The 21179-nt window shown below is 47.6% G+C and overlaps 1 protein-coding gene and 1 pseudogene across 1 annotated transcript; both read right to left on the bottom strand.

Moving 5' to 3' along the window:
* Positions 1–3112: 3112 nt before the first annotated feature.
* On the bottom strand, positions 3113–17411 carry GUSB (glucuronidase beta). The gene is made up of 12 exons (XM_077141048.1): positions 17155–17411; positions 15362–15547; positions 14929–15110; positions 14646–14788; positions 14048–14235; positions 13529–13681; positions 12857–13035; positions 12615–12761; positions 10300–10384; positions 8445–8621; positions 5340–5475; positions 3113–3500 (listed from the first exon to the last, which is right to left on the bottom strand). The coding sequence occupies exons 1-12, from the start codon at positions 17362–17364 to the stop codon at positions 3331–3333; spliced, it is 1956 nt and encodes a 651-aa protein (XP_076997163.1). The 5' UTR covers positions 17365–17411; the 3' UTR covers positions 3113–3330.
* Positions 17412–19771: 2360 nt separating this feature from the next.
* On the bottom strand, positions 19772–20197 carry LOC143666677 (small nuclear ribonucleoprotein E pseudogene; annotated as a pseudogene).
* Between the last annotated feature and the right edge of the window lie 982 nt (positions 20198–21179).

Genomic DNA, 21179 nt, shown 5'->3' with positions numbered 1-21179 from the left:
TAGGGAGAAAATTTTCTGTTTTTAGCAGCAATTCCATGCTTCATATATTTTTAAGTGATTCATAACAAATGAAGCCTGTCAAACTTGATAGTTATAAATGCATGGCATTTGAAGAAATGAGAAGTTATGGTTAGATGATTAAATTCTGTGGAAGTTAAGTGATCGGAGGATTTCATCTGGTTTTTCATTGCAGCTAGTTGCTTGTCATGAGGGTAAAACTCTGGTGAAATAAAAAAAACTCAGGTTTAACTAGCTGTGTGCCAGGAATTACACTTTTACTTGATATATGTAGCCCTCTCTTAAATCCATTACTTTTAAAGTAAGTTTAAAGCATTGACTATTTTCATACAAAGATTTGTCATTTGATACAAGGGATCTTTGGACCTACCGGGTAGGAAAGAGGACCAAGACTACAATGAAAGTAAAACTGTTTGTTGGCTAGCTAGCTTGGTTTTCATTTGTATTTATTTTCAAAAGTGCAAAGTTATCTTTAGCAGTTACTTCACAACTACATCAGTATTTAACAAATGCCAACAAAGAAACCCACAATTGTTCTTGGTAACCTATTTGGGGTAGCCTCTGTCCTCATGTATTTTATCCCAACATGCAAGCATTGGTGAAATATTTTGATTTAGAAATTTTAGGCAGCACTTATGACTCCTGATCTGTGAGAATTACCCTTCAATAAAACAAAAGGGGTGGAGGGTGGGATTCCAGGCTACTTGGTTAAGCATTTTTTGGACAAATTAGCCCAGAAAAGGTGAGGTGTTTTATTACTGTAAAACTGTATTAAGCATGACCTAAATATTGGGTGTTTGATCTGTATAGTATGTCCCATCAAAAATATTTATTACTAGTACTCTAAGCTCCAGAGTAAAAATTCATTTAAAATGGAGTTTACTGGGCAGATTCCCCCTTTCATATAGATACAAATATTCTTTATCAGAGGTTTAGGACAAAGTTTTGCTAACTGGTAAATAAAAACAAATGTAAATATGTAAGAATGTTTATTTGTTGCAATAACCTTTTTGGTATAAAATAAATGTAGAAGTTACCTGTGGACGTTGTGCTGCCATCATTCTTACACTGCAGTCTTATACTTCAAAAGAGCAACAGAAATGGACTCAGTCTTTCTAGACTCAGGCAGAACCTGATAAATGATTCTCAATATTGATACTGAGACCTTGTTTCTACAGATGTACTGATTTTTTTCTTTTAAAGTATAGTAACTTGTAAAAGATACAAGCAGAGTTGTTAGAGTTGCTAGTTCTTGGAATTCAGTTGACCAAAGATATTATTAGTTACTGTTATATAAGTACACAGAATGTATTAATAAGTTAGGGTTTTTCCCACTTTTCAATTCATAGCTTTACTTTAGCTCAGTTTGAGAATTCCACTCTTATAGTCCTCTAAAAAGGTAATATCTGCAAGAAAAATGAATCCATTTGAAATATGCCTTGGCCATACTTGACTGAAATAGAAATGCAAGCAAACTCACCGCCCTCCCCCTGACTATGTGGGACATGACTCCCAGGGGTATGGACCTTCCTGGCAACATGGGACAGAAATCCTAGAATGAACTGAGACTCAGCATCAAGGGATTGAGAAAACCTTCCCAACCAAAAGGGGGAAGAGAGAAATGAGACAAAATAAAGTGTCAATAGCTGAGAGAGTCCAGAGTCAAGAGGTTATTACGCATTAGAGATCACCTTTTTAGTTAAGGCATAACAGAGAGGCTGGAGGGAACTGCCTGAAAATATAGAGCTGTGTTCCAGTAGCCATGCTTCTTGAAGATGATTGTATATTGATTTAGCTTTCACTATGTGACTGTGATTGTGAAAACCTTGTGTCGGATGCTCCTTTTTATCTACCTTATCAACAGACAAGTAAAACATATGGAATAAAAATAAATAATAAGGGGAACAAAGGTTAAAATAAATTTAGTAGACTGAAAAAAAATAAAAAAGAAATAGAACAAATGTGTTCTGTGCTAGAACTTTAGGACCCAAGAAGTGGACCTGACTGCTCATTGGTAAAACATTTAAGCATACCTAGTATGTTTATTTTTTAAAAATATTTTTCAACTAAAGAGTTTTATATATTTTTCTTTGACATTGAACTAGAACACAGAATGTGATTCCTTCAGGTAATTTCAGAAGTTCAGTGGTGACAAAGGAAAAATAGAATCTCTAGAATTCCTAATATTATTTGAACTGACTATACTCTCACTTCTTTAAAGTGGTCTAAAGATGCCTAGTATAATTGAGGCTACATTTTGTTACTCTTTCATGGAGCTTAGAAAGGGGTGTGTGCTGAGACGTGATCAACCCAAAAGAAGTAAATAAATCCTGGATTGAGAACTATATTAGTTCATTGTCTTCGATTTGATTGGAAGTACTTTTCAAAAGTATTTAGCTTTAAATCAAAATTTTTGAGTTTCCTAAGTTTTCAGTAGGAATACTGTACTGTACTTGCTATAATGGAGCCTGTGGAAAAGGAAAAAAGATTCCTTAAGGAAAGACTGTCCTCTGGGAGCAGGGCAATTGGACTCACCTGGGAATACTTGTTAGCAGGCATAATCTGTTTGAAATTGAGCTTGTCACATTCAGTGGGATTCACTGTGATAGACTGAGCCAACGGGCTTTATGCTCATCTGTCCATTCCTGTCAAGCCTAGACTGAGAGTGGATAATGTCCTAGGAGGATTGGTCTTCCAATTCAGACATTGTGCAACTTTGACCTTCCTATGCTTGTAGATCTTAACTGTGTGGAAACTGCCTATAACCTTATTAATTACCCTAAGATGATAGTCCTTCTGTCAATTTGTTAGTATATCTGTGTACTAGCAGCAGTGAATGTGGTTTTCTCTCACTCACTTGGTCAAGTCTGGCCTGGTTTGGTCAACGAGCATAGGAGTCACTCGGACCATAGGGCTGTTTCCATGAGGGTCTGCACTTTTTAAGTGGTGACGACATATGGTGCAGACATTGAAGCAGTGGTTTCTCAAGTTAGTACACAGGTGAGGCTGCAAAAACAGCCCGATACATAAAAATGATCTCAGATTCTTTTCAGCTGTACTTTCCTGTATCAGGTATATCATTCAAATGATGGGGTTTTAAGCCAAATCTTTATTCCCATACTAGAAAAGCCGTTATTTCTACCCCAACTTTCCCTTCTAACAGATGACCACAAAATCAAAACCAGAAAGTTCCATGGGCCTCCATGCACTGTCCAGGAAGCACTGACTGTTTGCCATGAAGTCATCCCTTCCTCGGGGAGGAGGGGATTGACAGGCGGTGACCTCTGATGATGCAGTATAGAGGTTCTTGCTTTAAGAAGTAAACGGGCTGTTTCCCAAACACCAAGACTTCACTGCTGAAGGGTGATACATAGTTTCATTGGCAAGTTTCCAGTATCTCTCTCGCAAGAGAAATGCTGCGCTTTTTGGTTGTCTCTGACGAGTGAAGATTCCCTTTTTATTTCCCAGTGCTCTCTGTGGTGCTAAAACAAGATAAGAGGAGTTTCAGATGACTTCTGGTCAATCAAATCAGAACCCTATGGAGCTAAGTTGGGTGCTCAGTAGGAATGCCCTCTAGTAGGCTGGGGTTGCTTGGTCTGAAGGGTTAAAGTGTTTAAATGCTACTGCTCCCAAAAAACACCTCAGCTCTTTGGTGTGTTAATTTTTAGTCTGTTACAGAGAAAACTCCAAAATAGTTTACTTTTTTTTTTTCCCCTAAAATAAGGTTTAAAACATGGGTAGGCGGGCCACGGTGGCTCAGCAGGCAGAGTTCTTGCCTGCCATGCCTGAGACCCGGGTTCGATTCCTTGTGCCTGCCCATGCGAAAAAAAAAGAAAACAATATGGGTACCCAGTGGCATCATAACTGGAGGGGGCCAGGACAGTTACCCTTGCAAAGGTTTGGGCCCTTCTGAAGAGACAGCTCAGGTAGCTGGAGCTAGAGCCCTAATCAGGGAAGGTGCCAATGTGGGACCCACTGGTGGGTTTCAAAGCCCTCTAGGCAGAATTCCAGGCTGGCGCCCCACCACTGCAGGCTGGTTGACCAGAACTCCAGCTGGGAAGGAAACGAGGCCAGCAACAGCCTGTCAGGGCTGTCCTCAGCCCACTTGCTCTCCAACCCCAAGCGGCACCATTGCTTCTGCTAAATGGAAAGTAGAGTTTCCCACTGAAATGTTCAAGACGGAAGTTTCTTCCACAATAAGCAAATGGCAGGCACTGTGGCTAAGCGCTTCATGAAGCAGAACCCTCGTGGCCACCTGCAAGGTGGTCAGCATTATCCCCTCTGCATGTTTATGGGAAGGTCAAGGAATGCACCCAAGATCACACAATCGGTTCATTACAAAAAGCCAGTGCACTATCCACGAATCTACAGCACCGTCCAGAATATTTCCAGAAGCTTTATTCTCATTTGCTAAATAGTAGAGGCTCATGTTCTCATTTTTTTCTCTTTACCTTTTCCTCCTCACGTCATCTTGTTCATTCTGTCATTTAGCCCCTCTCCACTCTAATCCTTAATCCAACTTGAACCTTTCAAAGAACTATCTTTTGCCTAAGTAATCTATTATGACACCACAACTACCATGTCCTTCCCCGTCTCCCCAAACTGCCGCTTACTGATGCTGTGTCAAGAAACTAGTGATCTAGAGGTGTAGAAAGAAGTGGGAAACATTCACCTGGAACTTAACTGAAGGAGCACTCACTTATCCCGCTTCAGAAAGGATAGATCTTATTGTCTTTGAAGATTTTTAAATGTACTCATATTCAAAATGCTTTGAAACTTATTTGTACTCAGTGATCCTGCCTTTTACAAGTGATTAATTTAAAAAAACAACAGCAATAAAATATCTTAAAGTTTCCCAGGCTCTATACCCTCCTTCCTTTTGACCACCAGCTTATAGCCTATTACTCTATATTTAAACCCTACCATCTGCCAGCCATACTTTTGAATATGGTCATCTTCACGGAATAAAGGGTGCATCCCTAAAAGTAAATCCAATACAAGGTCCAGTTTTGCCTCATACTGTTGTGAAAGAGAGTAAGGCATGTTAGCCATTTTTGCTTCAAGATGGTATGTTCTCCTGTTTCTTTTTCAATCATAAAATGTTCTGGGAAGCAGGCAAGTGATTACTTTGTATCTTGGTAAGCTCCACATGCTTTTCTGAAGAAATTTTCTCTGCTGCCCATGTCCATTAGACCAGCTTTGCTCCCCCCAGCCCTCCCCCGCCACCAGTAACCAGTATTCTTATACCAAATGTCCTGAATTGGAAATCCAACCTGAAAAACTAAGAAATGGTCTATTCCATAAACCAAACTGCCACTTACACTGGTCAGTCATAAAATCAGCAAAATTCCAGATGAGCTCTCCAACCACATATTCTTTGCGTTTTTGATCGAGAACCCAATGATACTGCTCTAGCAGTTCTTTCTGGTACTCTTCACTGAACATAAGAGGTGGATCCTAGAATTCAAGGCAGAGAGAGAATCTACTGGCAGAATTATAAATGTTAGATAAAAATAAAAGACCCACTTGATGATGACCAAAATATCTGTCCCTGTGGTGGGTTGTAGTGACTGCAGGAATCCCTGAGGCTGGTGTAGGAACACAGCACTCTGATGTAACCCACAGTGGTATGGAAAAGATATTTTAAAAAAAAATTAGCAATTCTTTTATTTATGAACACAACTTTGATATTTGTACTATCTTATTTTCCCATCACTACCCACAGTGCAGACTTAAAGCTGAACTACACTGAAAGTAGAAATATGTTCTTGCCTCGGGTTTTAGGGAGCTGCCAGTGCATAATTTGAGAACTGCAGTGACTCAGATTTAGCTGTTGGTTCGGGTAAGCAGCTACTGTTTAGCACGTTCAACCACTCAACAAATTATTTAGTCTCTGCTTTGGCAAGAGACACTGAATGTAAAGTGATGAACGAGAAAGGTGTCTCTGCCATCACAGGCTTTAAACCTAGCAAGGAAGACACGAGCTGGAAGTGTAAGGAGGGTGGCGAAGGACAGTGCAAAGGGGTCACAGAAACCTCTCCCACCCCTCAAAGAAATACTTAGGCTGAGACTTGCAGGCGATGAGAGGCTCTGCCATAAAAGCAGAAGGCTCACATCTGAGGGCTCATTGCATGTTCAGTGAAGTGCTCCTGTGTGTTACATGCTAACATGTTGTGATGGAGATGTTCTGGGAGCCCATAATTGGCTGACTTCACATCTTGCGGGAATTTTCTAGAGGCACAAGTCTTAGATGCTCAAGGATACAGAATTTCAGTATCGCTTTTTCTTTCAGGTCTCCATTTTCTTTTTAAGTATCATTTTTGGACACCCAATCCCTGTAGGCCTTGGTTTTCATTTCCAATGAGGGACTAAAATGTTACATGGAATGTATTGAGATTATAACTGTACAATTAAGTCATGGTTTTCTGATCCATTTCCAAGGTTGAACTTGGGGGCAGAGCAGGATGTCGATTTTCTGACTTTATGGAAATGCAGTACCTAGCCCTGTGCTGTCCAGTACAAGGGCCACTAGCCACAAGTGGCTAAAATTAAAACTCAAAACTCAGCGGCACAAGTCACATACCAAGTGTTCCACAGCCGTATGTGGCTAGTAGCAGTGCTCAGAGCAGTGCAGAAGAGAACATTTCCATCTGCAAAAAGTTCTACTGGACAGTACTGACCTGGACCATTTCGGTTTCTTAAAAATTAAGAGTTGGCTGCCTTTTCAAAGAGAAAGGAAACATGCACGTAACCTGTCTTCTTCATAACATTATCTCCCGCTTTTTACAAGCTTGTGCAAGTGGCATTCCATGTAAGCAAGATGAGTTGAAGGGTGTGAACAGAATAATACAATCCACTGTTGGCAGCTGCCTACCATACAGAGGCTAAGTATCTTAAGATTTGGGTGTCTACTCTGAGTCCCTGTGACAGGTGGGTGTGAGGTGGCTGGGTAGGGTTAAGGGGCCTAGCTGTGAGTTCAAGAATCCATGTGGGGAAAAAACAATGAGATAAAGCTGAAACCCTGCAGAATATCTTTACTGAGGGGGTAGGGGGTGGAGAGAAAAAAAAGAGACTAAACCTTACTCTAAGAATTCACTCATCCCCTCCACGAACATTATTTAGCACCCACTTTACGTTGGGCATTGCTGAATGCTTGAGAAAGCAGTAAAAAACAAGATTCAGTCTCTCTCTCATGATGCCCGTAGTGTGGGCAAGAAAAGAGCCAAAGAAATAATTGTAGTGAGGCAGTTTACAAGTTTAACCTCAGTATTTTTGTAAAACTTGATGAATTCATGTGTATCACCTCAGTATTATTGTTGTATAATTTTATGAATTTATGTGTATTCGTGCATATCACCTTATGAATTTGTGTATGCAATTACATACTCCTTAAGCATGTAAAAAAAACAGGAAATAAAACAAAATGTCTGTAACATCTGTCTGCCCTCGCTCATGTCCGCCGACCCTGCCTCAGGTCACGTCCGCAGAGCAGGGGACCTCTGCGCATGTCCCATCTCAGACAAAAGAATTCCGTATCTTTCCAGTGTTTACTGCCCGTTCCCACAATGACTCTGCCTTGCTTACTAGCCTATAATCTTGGAAACCAAGAATATTTGGGACTCAGACTTTGGACAATGAGTCTTCCGGGTCTGAGGCTCAGGTGCTTTCTTGGGTAAATGGGGTTTTCACTACTTTAGTACTATACAGTGAGAATACTAAGACAGCTGCTTACCCTTCACTCCTAAGCTACAGAAAAGCAGAGGTTGGGCAGAGGGAACAGTTTCCCCTGCCTGGGGCAGGTGAGGTAAACCTGTACGGTGAGAAATGCTGAGACAGGCAGGAATGGCTCAGAAGCAGAGCAGTTCCCTCTGCCTGGGGCAGGGGGACAAACCTCACCGGAAGGGCACATCGAAGCTGAGACTTGAACCCTGAATCTCTTAGTTGGCAACTGTCATGCTAACATGGGCATTTCAGGCAGAAGGAACAGCCCACGCAAAACCAGGAGAAAATGGGCACAGAGAAAACAGTTCAGTGCCTGGGAGCAAAAGGAGGGGAGGACTGAAACCTGGGAGATGGCAGATAGTCAAGGACATGGTGGTGGCTACGACAGGGGTTAGGGCTTCATCCCATGGGCCAGGGGTAACGAGACTCACAAAGCCTGGGCCTGTTAGAAAGTCCACTTGGGCAGCTGCTGGGAGGCTGGCTGGAAACAAGGCCAGTAATGGGAGCCAAGCAAGGCTGAGGCCTGACCACTGGGGCAGAGGGAGTGTGGAGAGGGGCCGTGGAGGGGACGTCACCCCAAAGAACTGGAGGGATAGCAGCAGATGTGAGGGGCTGGCAGGAGGCACATTTCTAACAGGGGCAAGCGAAAGACATCACTGCCCAGAGGGAGTGAAGAAATAAAGAGAATGCTCTACACGGCGCACCTGGTGGAAGCCGGCGATTGTCTCTGCTCCGTACTCGCTCTGAATGATGGGTTTCTGATAGGCCTGATACCAGTTCTCAAACTGGGTGGCAAGCTGCAGCCGGATCACTTCCATGTGCCCGTAGTCGTGGTACCAGGAGTAGTAGCTGTTCACACAGATCACGTCCACGAACGGTACCTAGGAGAGCGGGGAGGCGCGTCTGCCACCTGGGAGACTGCAGTCGCTTTAGGGCTCTCTGGTTCTTTTGCAGCAGAGAGAGGGGGGTGCAGAAAAGGATCTAAATTCTGAAAACTTCCTGCTCCACACGTAGGAAACAGTCAAGAAGGGATCCAAATGGAGCAGCCTGAATCTCGGGGCTGACCCTCCCCCCCGGCCTGGCTGCCGCTGGGCCCCGGCGGGGGCTGCAGAGGCAGAACCAGCTGCCCAGCTCGCACTGCTCAGCCGAAGCCCAGGGCCCCATTTTGCCTGGATTTTGTTCCTCTCCAGGTAATGTCATTGTCCTCCCTCCCCTCGCCCTGAGGAAATCTTTCCAACTGCAGGAAGAATGCGACTTTTCTCCTCTAAGAGATTCTTGATTTACTACGTCATTTGCTGGATGGCCTGGAACCCAGGCAATGCCCTGTTCAGGACCGAGCAGCAAAGGTAAAGGCCTCTGTGTCCAGCTGTCTAGTCTCTACCATCTCCCGAATATCCTTCTCACTAGTAAAAATGCTCATCTCCAGAACCTGCGCTTGCTCAGACGTGGGCTTTCCTGTGACCACAACCCGTTTTCAAAACTGTGGTGGGGAAGGGAGAGAAGGCCAGGGGTGCTTCTTTTGGGTGGACACATGGCAGACGGGTCATAGATTCAACTGGACAGGTCTGGCAGTCTGGGGGCACCAGGCACGGGGAGCTGCCCAGACACAGGCATCCTTGTCCACTAGAAAGACCAAACCAGGAAGAGAGGCCAGTGGGCTCTGAGCCTGGACCTGGCCATGCTGTACGGGGCAGCGTTTCAGTGCAGCCTTTACACCCCTTTAAAGGGGGTGCTGGCCTCGAGATGGCAGGCCTGGCGAATCTCTGCCCATCCATGTTAAGATGACAACAGGTATGACGTATTATGTGCTTGGCCTACTGTTTCCTTAGCCACTCTTTATTCAGATACTTTCTCTGTTTGTATTACTTTCCTCATGAGTACTCCCCTCCAGTTCTCTAGTGAAGGAGCATTTTCTTGCTCCCATGCTCTATACCTTCAGTGCAATTCAGTACTGACTTACTGAGGGGCTGCTGTGAGCACTGGGATTTATGGAGGAAGACAGGTGGAGAGGAGAGGAAGGCCCATGGTGCAGAAGGAATGCTGGGCTGAGCCAGCGCCACGACAGTCCCCTCAACTGTCCATCTGGGCTGCAGGACCTAGACCAGCTGTTCCCAACGCTGGCAGATCACTAGAACCACTGGGGAGCTTTAAAAAGACACAGATTCCCATCCTGGAACTGCTAAGTCAGAATATCAGAATCCAGAGAGCTATCCTTTCAAGAAATCTCCCTTAGTGGTTCTGGTGATATCAGCCATCTTCGAGTAATACAGATCAGATGAAATTTAAGCTCCTTTGCACCTTTGGTGTTTTATGAGCATATTAAATTGAGGTGCATAAAACACTGGTCCAAATTAAATCCACTTTCTGGGATTGAGGAAGCCATACTGCCTGGCAAATAAGAGGGTTATTATGTTCAGCCTTAAAGACCCTGTGTGTGAGGATGGTAGGCCTGGGTGCTCACGGTCCCTTCCAGAAGTTCATTTTAGGAGGCATCAGGATGGGACAAAAGGATAGGCAAAAGAGGAGAGGAGAAGTAGTGTGGAGGTGTGGCAGGCTCACCCCCAGGTCAGCTGCATAGTTGGAGTTGGTCACAAAAGTCACGGGCCGGGAGGGGTCCAAGGCCTTGGTGTGGGTAATCAGAGTCCTGTTCACGGAAGGCAGAAGACACAGGGGCCATGAGTCTGGGAAGGGGCCCGTCACCCCCCTTTCTTCCTCTCCCTCCCACATTCCCAGCCAAAACCAAAATCCAGGCCACAGTTTTCCTCCCTACTCTGAAGCAAACACATTCCCTTAGTCTTAGATCAGGTTCCCGGATACCACTCTTTCTTTGTCCCTCCCCAAGTTCGATCCCATCAGAGGAGAGGCCCCCTGTCCAGGGGCCGAGCAGCCAAGCAGACCCTGTGTGCCAAGGTCCTCGAGCTGGAAGCTGTCACAAAGTAGATTCTGAGTGTCTCAAAAAGCTCTTAAAAATAGGAATAGATGGGGCACAAATCGAGGGGCTATTTATTGCTCTAACAAATAATTTGGGAGCACATGCAATGACGCAGGCACTGTCCTGGGTGGCTGAAAGAGCCAGGCCCATGGAGCAGTGGGAGCAGGGCCACGGACAGACACAGGTCACAAGTTAAAATTGTAAATAGTAGCAGGAAGTGTGAGGGGGAAGCATGGGACACTATGTGATAATTCCAGGGGAGAGCCTCTGAAGAAAATGGCATTTATGCTGAGACGGAAGAATCAGCTGAGTTTTCCAGGAAGGAACAGAGAGAAGAGGATTCCCAACAGCTTCCCAACAGCGGGACCAGTCTATGGTCAAGGCTCGGCCCCCACCAGGCCTCCAAGGACAAGGCCGCCCTCCCTGGTTTAAGACGATATTTTCTCTTTCCTCGTGGCTAGTTTTCTTTTTCCTTTACACCCTACCCTCCCTCTCCCCAAGCATGCAAAGGTTGTGATTTCTGCACAACTGAGGAGTTCCCCTTTACCCTAAGTTCCAGACCCACCCTCGGAAGTAGGCTTGAGCTTGTTTCTCAACCAGGAAGTGGGAAAGACGATGGGCCACCCCAGCTTGGGCATCTGACAACCACACTCTGCCCCACTGAACCTGGCCCTCTCTTCCCACCCTCCAAACAAGAACATGTGTCAAGCTGGTCTGGAAATTTCGGACACCCCGTTCCTAGAGGCCTATACCACAAAACCCCATCCAAGCAGCCCTGGCAAAACCCACCCCTGCTCCCCGAGTTCTGTGGCCGCGTGTGTCTTCCACAGACTTGGCTCGGAGCACCCAAGGCTGCTGTGACAGAACGGGCCCCAGCGCAAAGCTTTCTGTGAAACTGAGCCACATGTCTGTCTCGAAAAAGTGTGTTGACAGCCTCTGCTGTCCCTACAAGTGAGGGAAATCATTCCCCTCCAGAAGCTAAGGGAGAACTGCACAACTGCCAGGGAGAAAGGAAGCAAGTGACACCTCCCGAGCAGCCTGCCTCCCTCCAGTAGGTGCTTGTGAAAAACAGAAAGGGGGTAAGGGATCTCACTCTCAAATGAATGCGTGACTAAGGTTCCTGCCGCTGCAATGGCTGGGGGTGGGGGGAACGATGCCTGCTGGCATTCAGTGAATGGAGCCAGGACCCTTAGATGTCCCAGTCCCGTACAGCAGGGTGACCTGAGAACATGTAAGATATTCATGTCATTGAAAAACCTGTTTTAATCAGTGTCTAGATAATGAGAAACAGGTTTTATATAAGCCTGGTTGCACTTTATGTATGAACCCAGAGAGTCACACAGTATCTTTTTACCAAGTTTTAACACATGCTAATGTTCCCAGGAATGCAGATGCCATAGAAATTGAGGGAAGATTAGACTCTGTTTGTAATTGTCCTTAGAGTAGCTCCCCATATCTGAAACTCACACCAGCGGGGGAAACGCACTCAGGGAACCAGACTCGCCACTACATGGCACCCAGGGCCGCCTGCATTTTCGGGGCCTCCCTAAATCCGGGTGCCAGCATCCGAGCCCCTCACGGGGTCTTCTGGGAGAGACCCATGCAGTCTCGCGTTCTTTCATAAATGACTCTCCTCCTGCTTTCTATCGCAGTTAGGCCGTGCCACTGAGATTTCTATTTTTATTTTGTGGAAGTTTTTATGTGTGCAAGTAGTTACATTGACCCTGGCTCTCATTTACAGTGACAAAAGGGGACGGGGCCTGATGGGCTTGAAAACCCCATTTGGGTGGGGGGATAGCTGAGCCCCCGAAGCTGGGAGGGAATGCTGGCCGCCTGGCAGCATGCGGGCCCCCAGGGCAGACCTCAGCTCTCTTGTACCATCGGCCGAGGCTGAGCTGGGCACAGGGCAGTGGGCTCCCCCAGCCACGGCCCGGGTACTCACTTGAAGTAGAAGGCAGCGGGCTTCAGGGAGGAAGTGGGCTCGTTGGCCACGGACCACATCACCACAGCCGGGTGGTTCTTGTCCCGACGCACCAGCTCCTCCATCACCTCCAGGTGGTGGTTCAGGGACACGTTGCCGTAGCTCTCGCTGCAGGGCAGGGAAGGGAAGAGGGAGCAGGGGGCGTCATCGTCAGGGGGCACGGGCCGGCCGGCCAGGCAGCAGGGGCAGCAGGGGGTACTCACGGCAGGACAATGCCCACACCGGGGCTCTCGTCGATGACCACGATGCCGTAGCGGTCGCAGAGCTGCAGCACCTCTTCCGCGTAGGGGTAGTGGCTGGTGCGGAAGGCGTTGGCGCCGAGCCAGCGAAGCAGGTTGAAATCCTTCACCAGCAGGGGCCAGTCGAAACCCTTCCCTCGGATCTAGGGACAACGGAACAGGATGACCCCACCCCCGCACCCCTGGTCCATTGGAACAGGATGACCCCACCCCTGCACCCCTGGTCCATTGGAACAGGATGACCCCACCCCTACACCCCTGGTCCATTGGAACAGGATGACCCCACCCCCACACCCCTGGTCCATTGGAACAGGATGACCCCACCCCCGCACCCCTGGTCCATTGGAACAGGATGACCCCACCCCTACACCCCTGGTCCACTGGAACAGGATGACCCCACCCCTATGCCCCTGGTCCATTGGAACAGGATGACCCCACCCCCACGCCCCTGGGCCCCTGTCGGAGAGTCACTGCCTTCTTGGGCCAAACCCCTGAAAAGTCTCCCCATCGGCCCTGTCCACCCAAGCCCAGGTCCCAGCAGGGAGAGGGTTTGAGCAACGGACTCGATGGCTGTCTCAAGTGCTTCGCGAGGCAACGGGAGGTGCACGGAGGTGCGAACAGGGAGCCCCCACTCACATCTGCATCCTCATGCTTGTTGACCCCATGGAAATAGAAAGGCTTCCCATTGATGAGGAACTGGCTCTCTGTGACAGCCACCGTGCGGATCCCCACGGGGAGCGTGTAGAAGTCAGACACGGGCCCAGCCTCTGTCTGTGTGGTCAGCCTCACCTGCGACACAGAGCCAGGCCCAGGGCATGCGGCCTCTTCTCCAGCTGGGGCTCCAGCCCACTGCCCCCTTCAGCAGAGGGGACCCTTGTAAACTACAGAGGCCCACCTCTGGAATTGCAAGCAAACGGACGCAGAAACCAGAGGCTTCTGCCATTGGCAAGGAGGAACGCCCTGCCCCTGGGACCTCCCCAACAAGGGCTGGAAAAAATCAGACCATGAAAACTCAGATCTAATTACAGGGGAAGCTCCAAGGACATTTCTGCCTGCCCAGGGGTTCCGGGCCTGGTGTGGAAGCCAGGGCCACTGGATGGGGCAAAAGGCCTCCCTTATCCCTGCTGGGGAGACCTCAGTCCTAGCTGCCGTTACCTTCAATGCATACAGGTAAGCAGGGTGCTCATGCATCAGATACGGCCACCACAGGTGGGCACTGGGCACCTGCAACTGGCCCCGGACCCCTGTCCCCTGGGCCACGACTATGCCCTCCTCATCCAGAAGAAGCACTTCCAGCTCAAAGCGTTCGCTGCCTTGGACGAAAATCTGGTAATTCACCAGGCCTGTGTCAGACAAGAGACTGGAGCTGAGGGAGGAACGTGTCCCACATCGTACAAACCAGGAGCACACCCCAGCCACCATGCCGAGGGGTGCGCTTGCGCCCCAAGACCCTGATGAACAGCTGTTTATTTCTTATGCTAAATCTGCAGTGCGGGGAGATGAGGGATAGCAGCCCAGTGGGTTCTTATCTGGAGCTGTGTGGATTTAGACCAGCCTCCCACTTCTCAGTGGGTCTCGCTAAAAGGAGAGCGCATAGATGGGTCATTTCTGATGCCTTGCCAGCTCAGATGGTCAGGATTTTAGCTCTAAGTGGATGGGAACCTGTGAGGGTAAAGAGATGCTGCGGAGCCTCCCTCCTAAGGGGCCCTCCAAACGAGGCACAGAGCCCCCTCGTCCGGCCAGGGGTCCTCACCCATGTCCTGCTCCACGGCGGTAGTGATGGTGATGTCATCAATGTATGCAGCGGGTGTGGTGTAGAGGAGCACGGGCCGGTGCAGGCCAGCGTAGTTGAAGAAGTCAAAGTTCGTGTTCTGGACAAAGTAGCCCTTGGGGTACCTAGGGTGGGAGGGTAACAGTCAACTCGGACCTTGTCCAGGGTCCTTTGACCTCCTCTCTGCTAAGGCCGCCCTGGCCCTAGTGGGAAGGCCACGGGGCCCGTGGGGCATTGGGAAGAAGGGGGACAGGCTGCTGCTCACTTGGAGGTGTCGGTCTTATAGAGGATGGTACCCGGCGGCAGGGTGTGGGGGGTGAGTGTGTTGTTGATGGCAATGGTGATGCGGCAGGAGGACAGCGGGCCGGTCTGGACCAGCTTGCTGATATCAGCCTCAAAGGGGAGGTGGCCCCCCTCGTGCTCGGCCACATGGACCCCATTCACCCACTGCGGACACAGAGAGATGGGAAGGGGGCAGGAGGCCAGGGCATGAGGGTGCCCTGCAGTCTCAGGCACTCACTTGCAAGGAGCTGAGGAGCCAAGCCCTGTCCTCTCCAGGGTGCAGCCATGACGACGCCCCTTCCCCCATGAGACAGGCTGTCGGGTAACAGCGGGGAGCCAGGCACCCCAGGGTGGCCCCATGCAGCCCCAGCAGCCACGCTCGCCCCCTTGGCCCACCTGCTGTCCACCGCACTGACCACAATGGCATAGTAGTGGGCGCTGCCGATCCTCAGCACCACCCTTGTGTCCAGGTCCTGGGTCCACCGCTGGGGCAAGACCACCTCCCGCTCATACCACACCCAGCCGACAAAGCCACGCAGCTGCCTGTCCTGGCCCACGTCATTGAAGCTGGAGGGGACTGGCATGTCCAGCGTGGGGCCCAGCTGGGAGAGAAAAGCCGGGGTGAGGCTCAGCCCCCCTCTGGCTGGCAGCCAGGACCCTAAGGCCAGGGCCCAGACAGCCTCCTTCCCCCTGGGCACCAGGTCCCCCAAGAGCCCTGCTTGCAGGAAGGGACTGGACAAGAGGCCCTCTTCACAGACCCAGGGATTCCAGATTACCCCACCATCATTATTCTTTGGCAGCAAATGCCCAGCGCCTTTTACAGGGCTTGTTTAATTCTGACAACTCTGTGAAGTAGACACCTGCCCTTCATCCAGCATAGGTGGACAGCAGTCCTTACACTCAGCCAGGGAAAACAGTCAGTAAACAAAAAGTCAGATCAGCTTGTGCTGCCAGGTGCTGATTGGTGAAACTATTAAGAAAGTGAAGCAGAACAGGTTGAGAATAACCGGGAACTATCTCAGGGGTTAGGGACGGCTCTTGGGGCCTGAGCCCACTGAATAATACCTCAAGACATCCTAGAAGAGTTGGGTGAACCTGAACCCTTCAGGAATCCCTCTGAACCTCTATACCCTTGAACCCTATAGGTGGAAAATAAGGTAGTAGCAGAGGAGACAGGGAGCTCGGTAAGCCATGAAGCAGCCTAGGGAGAGTTCCTTGAAGATGTGTGTTTGTGTGTATGTGCGTATGTGTGCTAGTTCACTGTTCCCTGCACTGTTAGGACGTGTGACTCCAAGAGGACTGGGATCTTCTCTGCCCTTTGCGGCTGTATCCCCAGTGGCCAGTGCAAGCCCTGACACATAGTAGGAGCTTGATAAAGTCCTGAGGAATGGATAGGTAACTTGATGGTGGGGTAGGGAATGCCTGAGGGCTGGTGGGGCCAGAAGTCCTCCTTCCACGGGACAGATGGCACCAAGCCATGGATCTCCGTGGAAAGGAGTGAGCCCAGCACCAATCCGGCCTCAGACAAGAAAGACCGGCAGGGTTAGACCCTAACTAAAGCCAGATGATGGACTGACTCCCATAGGAAGGGAGGGCTGGCAGGGGGCAGCGACCTCTTCAGTAAGGAAACTCGAGTGAGGCACATGCCTGGCACTCAGCCCCTCCTCCTCTGCTGAAAGGGGGACGGCAACGTCCGCAAAAAAAGAGGATCTAAAAGAGGCAAGTGCCAGATGGGCACAGGGGGCCCCAGCCCTACTGTTCTGCCAGAGTCCCACCCAAGTAAGGAGGCAAGAGTTGGAGGGGGACCTTGGAGACGGCGGCAGTCCTATCACTTCTCCGAACTTTGGAACCCAAGATCCTTCCTGCAGACGGAGTTGGCCTCAAGCTATCCCAAACCTCTCCCGGCCCCGCAGGTCTGCGTGCGCTGACCCCTCTGGAAGGGGCTCCAACAAGAGAGACACCCCGCCCCCCAAGCGGGAGCAGGGTGCCAGGCTCACAAACATCCCGTCTCCCTCCTCCAATTTCGTCTCCGGGCCTCTCTGTGCGTCCCACTCCACGCCTTCAAGCCCGTTAATCCTTTAACCCCTTCCGGGCAAGCAGCTCCAGAAGGCTCAGGGGCGGGGAGGGGGACTGTGCTCCGCACTCCCACCACCCGGCTTCAAGGAGCTGCCCTGCCGCAGACCCCGCGCCCGCGCCCCGGACGCCGCACCTCCCGCAGCCGCCTCCGGTACCACTGCTGTTCGAAGCCCTGGCGCCGGTTGGCGGAGAAGTCGGCTCGGAAGCTCCAGAGACCGCCCAGCTCCTTGCGCTCCCGCGACGGGCTCTCCCGCGGGTACAGCATCCCGCCCTGCAGCGCCAGCCCGCAGCCCCAAAGGAAGGGGCCGAGCACCGCCCAGGCCACCGCGGACCCCCGGGCCATAGCCGCGCGCTACTGCTCCGCGGCCCGCTACCGGGCTCCGAGCCCCGCGCGGGCCGGGGGCGGGGCTTGGGTCACGTGGCCGGTGAGGCCGCACCCCCGCGCCATTTTGGTTGGAGCCAAGAACCCGGCTGGCGTTATTCGGCTGGGCCAGGGCTCCGAACGAGGAGGGTCGGGGACAGTCCGAGGTGAGGTCCTTGAGGGGGAAGGACGCGCCGGTCTCCGAGCCCCAGCCCAGAGGCCACCGCCGCCCTCTCACCCGCAACCCCTGACGCTCCTGGTCACTGCCCCAGGCTGGACCCCGGAAGTCACTCCCAGACGGAGGCGGGCCTGAGACGCCTCTGCTCGCTCGTCCCTGCCCGACGCGGGCTGGCCAGGGGGCCCTTCCACACCTAGTGGCCGTTCACCCCGCAGGGACGAGGCCTTTGCCCTGGGCCCTCACCTGAGGCCCCCGGGCCCAGCACGCCCTCTTAGCGTTGTGGGCACGTAAAGATGGGGAGGGTGTTGGTGGTGGCCCGGCGACCTGACCTGGATACCCAATTCGTTCATTCCCCGGTTTTTTTCCCTCTGATTTCATGCCCGCCTAAACATTGAGGTAGGAGACCAGGATCCTGGAAATAGAGTCCCCGCGGTAGTAGAAATAAATATACTCTAAGAACTGACCAGGTCTAACAGCTTTCCCCCCTCATGTTTTAAATATAAAAATGAGAGGAAAACGGAGGACGCAAAAGTACATATAGTACGTTTCCACTATTGTAAAAATTATGTCTACAGAGATACAGCTATGTATGAAGTGTTGTTAGTGGTATTAAAGATGATTTCCAAGTTCTTCCTACTTTTATAACTTTTCTGTTATGAACATGCATCCTTTTTTTAAACACTTTTTATTGTGAAATACATATGCAGAAACGCGGTAAATTTCAAAGTGCATTATAACAAGTAATTATAGAACAAATGTCGAAGTATGATATAGGTTACAGTTCCATAGTTTTGGGTATTTCTTTCTAGCTCTACTAAGACACTGGAGACTAAAAAGAAGTATCAATATAATGATTCAGAGTCATACCCATTTGTTAAATCCTGTCTTCTCTATTGTAACTCCCCCCCTTTGATCCCGCTCCCATTTTTTTAGGGATAAACTTTTTCAACATGCATTATTTTAATAATCAGAAGAAAACCAATAAATATTTTGTAAAAAGCAAAGCCAACAGTTAAAAATAAAGTTCTGTGGCTATGCAAAATGGTGCAGCCACTTTGGAAGACAGTCTGGCAGTTTCCTATAAAGTTAAACATAGGCTTTCCTGCTGATCCAGCAATCCTCCTTTTAGATATTTAACCAAATCTCTCTCTTTTCTTTCTCTCATATATATATATACTTGCATACATATGTCTGTGTGTGTGTGTGTGTGTATGTATATATATAAAATAAAAGATGTAAGCTGTTACGTATATATATTACATATGTGTATAATTTAGAATTCTAATTGGAGTTTATAATCCAGGATTGCTTAATCTTTTTCAATTTGTATATATGGTGAGGCAAAAATATAGACAGATAGATATAGAAACAGCTAAACAGGAAAAGCTGGAAGATTATATAGCGACCCGAAAAATGTTATAGGTAGGAATGCTTCCAAAAGGCCCATCAAAATTGCTAAGAACATCCTAATGTAAAACCATGGACTATAGTTAATAGTATAATTATAGTAATCTTATATCAATTATAACAGAGACCCAGTTTGAAAGGTTCCTCATGTGCCTTCTTTAAAAAATATGGATATTTATACTAAAGATAACTTGGAACTACAGTGGCTATTATGGGGAAGTTTTAGTTTAGTCAAGATAATATTATCTGAGGGATCCACTTGAAAAAAAGAGGTTCCCGGACTCCAACAAAGAGTGGGGTGCATTCTTTAACTTATTCAAAAGCTTCTGAAAGACTTGATTCTAAATACCCTTTCCCAAAAAGGCAAGCAACCCTGATTAAAAAATAAAGTGAGGCAAAGACAGAAGCCAGCTCTTATATATAAACTAGTGAGTTTTATATCCCTGTTTTTTGTCTCTCTCTTATTCTGAGTCAGTTTTTTTGACTTGTGGCTGAAAACTTTAAGCTATATTGTATACTAATTTAATATTATTTAAAGAAAAACAGTTATGTCTTCTGAGTTATCAGTGTTAAAAAAATAAAGCATACATTTTGGAGGATGTTCTACTTAAATATATACAGGGCTACTGATCAGATAAACTGCTGTTAAATCTACTAGATGTATACAATGAAAAAAAATATGTTTCACTTACCCAGATTCAGTCATTATTCTTACAAGTTTTATTTTGACATTAATTGTGTTTTGTAAGATGTCAGCATGGAGACAGTTTCTTTTTTTTTTTTAATAAAAACAATCTCACAGCATTTATTGTAATCTGGTAATAACATAAGGGCAATCAAAACAGTATGAGCAAATGTTACAGAACTATACTCCTAACAAAGGACACCTAAAAAAAAAAAAGTATTGTCTTCTCAACAACTTCTCATTTTATTAATCATTTCTAGTTGGAAACACTTTGTAACAGGGTAATATTATCTCCTTTTAGCATGATCCGACCCAGTTGTTTTCTTGACTTTGTTTTAGAATGAATCTCTTCTGCATCATCTAAAACGAGGTTCATGTACTCATCAAAACCAATAATACAGCCCTCTATCCGCATATTTACTTGCTCGTAGAGCCACACCTGAATCCGGGATCTATTTTGCAAATTATCTGAAGATGAGGTTGATGGGCTGTACCATCACCTTCTGCACTTTCTGGCCCTGGCCATGATACGCCGTGGTGAAAGTTCACACAGATCACACGAACGCACAAGGCACCTCAGAAAGCAACTTCCGGATGGAGACAGTTTCTAAGATCATTTTGGTAACTTAAGTATATAAAGAATGCAGGATGTATTTTTATTACAGAAGAGGAAAGCAGTTTGTCCAAAAGTAAAATGACTGGTTTTTCAGAATGAGAAAGAGGAAAATGGACAAAACCTGAACAGATATGGAAAGTTGTAGAAGTTGAAAAGGAATTTTAATAATTATGGTCAAAGTTGTATAAGATTTGATGGGTTTATCAATATGGTTTTTATGAGCCTTAGTGTCAAATAGTATACTGATGCAAAACTAGAATTTGGGTTTCCTCTGTTAAAATGACAGTTTTCTTGGATTATCGGTATGTTCCTAGTAAGAAGTTCTGAAGTTTTATTTGTGTTTGTTTTTTTTCCTGATTAATTGGTGTAAAAGGCAGAGAGTTCATGTTTTATCAGAATAACTTCTCATACTTTATGTTGACTTTATCATGTCTTTGATTGCTTAAGAGAAATGAGTCTTTTGACTTTTGAGAAAAAAACTAGTTTTTTTTTTGCTTTTTTGTTTTTGCCAGTTTGTTTAAAGAATAGAGAGCCACATAGTGTTTCACCTGTCCTTCTATATAACCGAGTGGCCAAACCTCCTGACAACTTCTGACATTTTACCTCTTAAATACAGCCTTAAATAATATCTTAATTTCAAACTCTTTGAGATTTTCCACAGGGTCCCTGGAAAACCACAAAAGATTTGTTCTTTCACCTTATAAAAAGAGAGGTGCTAGAAATAGATTTATTTGATATGTTACAAATTGCATGGGAAGTATTGTCAAATTAAAAGGAATTTTCTAACCTCCTGTCAATTGGATTTGTGTAGATAAAATGTTATGTATATATTTTATGTGTGTGTGTGTGTGTATATAAATTATGTAAAGTTCCTAGTGTCAATGTCCTCACTCTGTGAGATGTCCTCATAC

This window comes from Tamandua tetradactyla, chromosome 23 (genome assembly GCF_023851605.1).
Source record: "Tamandua tetradactyla isolate mTamTet1 chromosome 23, mTamTet1.pri, whole genome shotgun sequence".
Lineage (NCBI taxonomy): Eukaryota > Metazoa > Chordata > Mammalia > Pilosa > Myrmecophagidae > Tamandua > Tamandua tetradactyla.
The sequence above is the reverse complement of the archived record's forward strand: the minus strand, read 5'-3'. Positions and strand labels throughout refer to the sequence as shown.

Bases quoted from the DNA above. Each gene is read 5' to 3' on its own strand.
- GUSB (XM_077141048.1), bottom strand. From the start codon at position 17,364: ATGGCCCGGGGGTCCGCGGTGGCCTGGGCGGTGCTCGGCCCCTTCCTT. The intron at 14,789-14,928 runs GTGAGCAGCAGC...CTCCCACCCTAG, and splicing joins TATAAGACCGACACCTCCAA to GTACCCCAAGGGCTACTTTG. The intron at 14,236-14,645 runs GTGAGGACCCCT...TGTCTGACACAG, and splicing joins CGCCGTGGAGCAGGACATGG to GCCTGGTGAATTACCAGATT.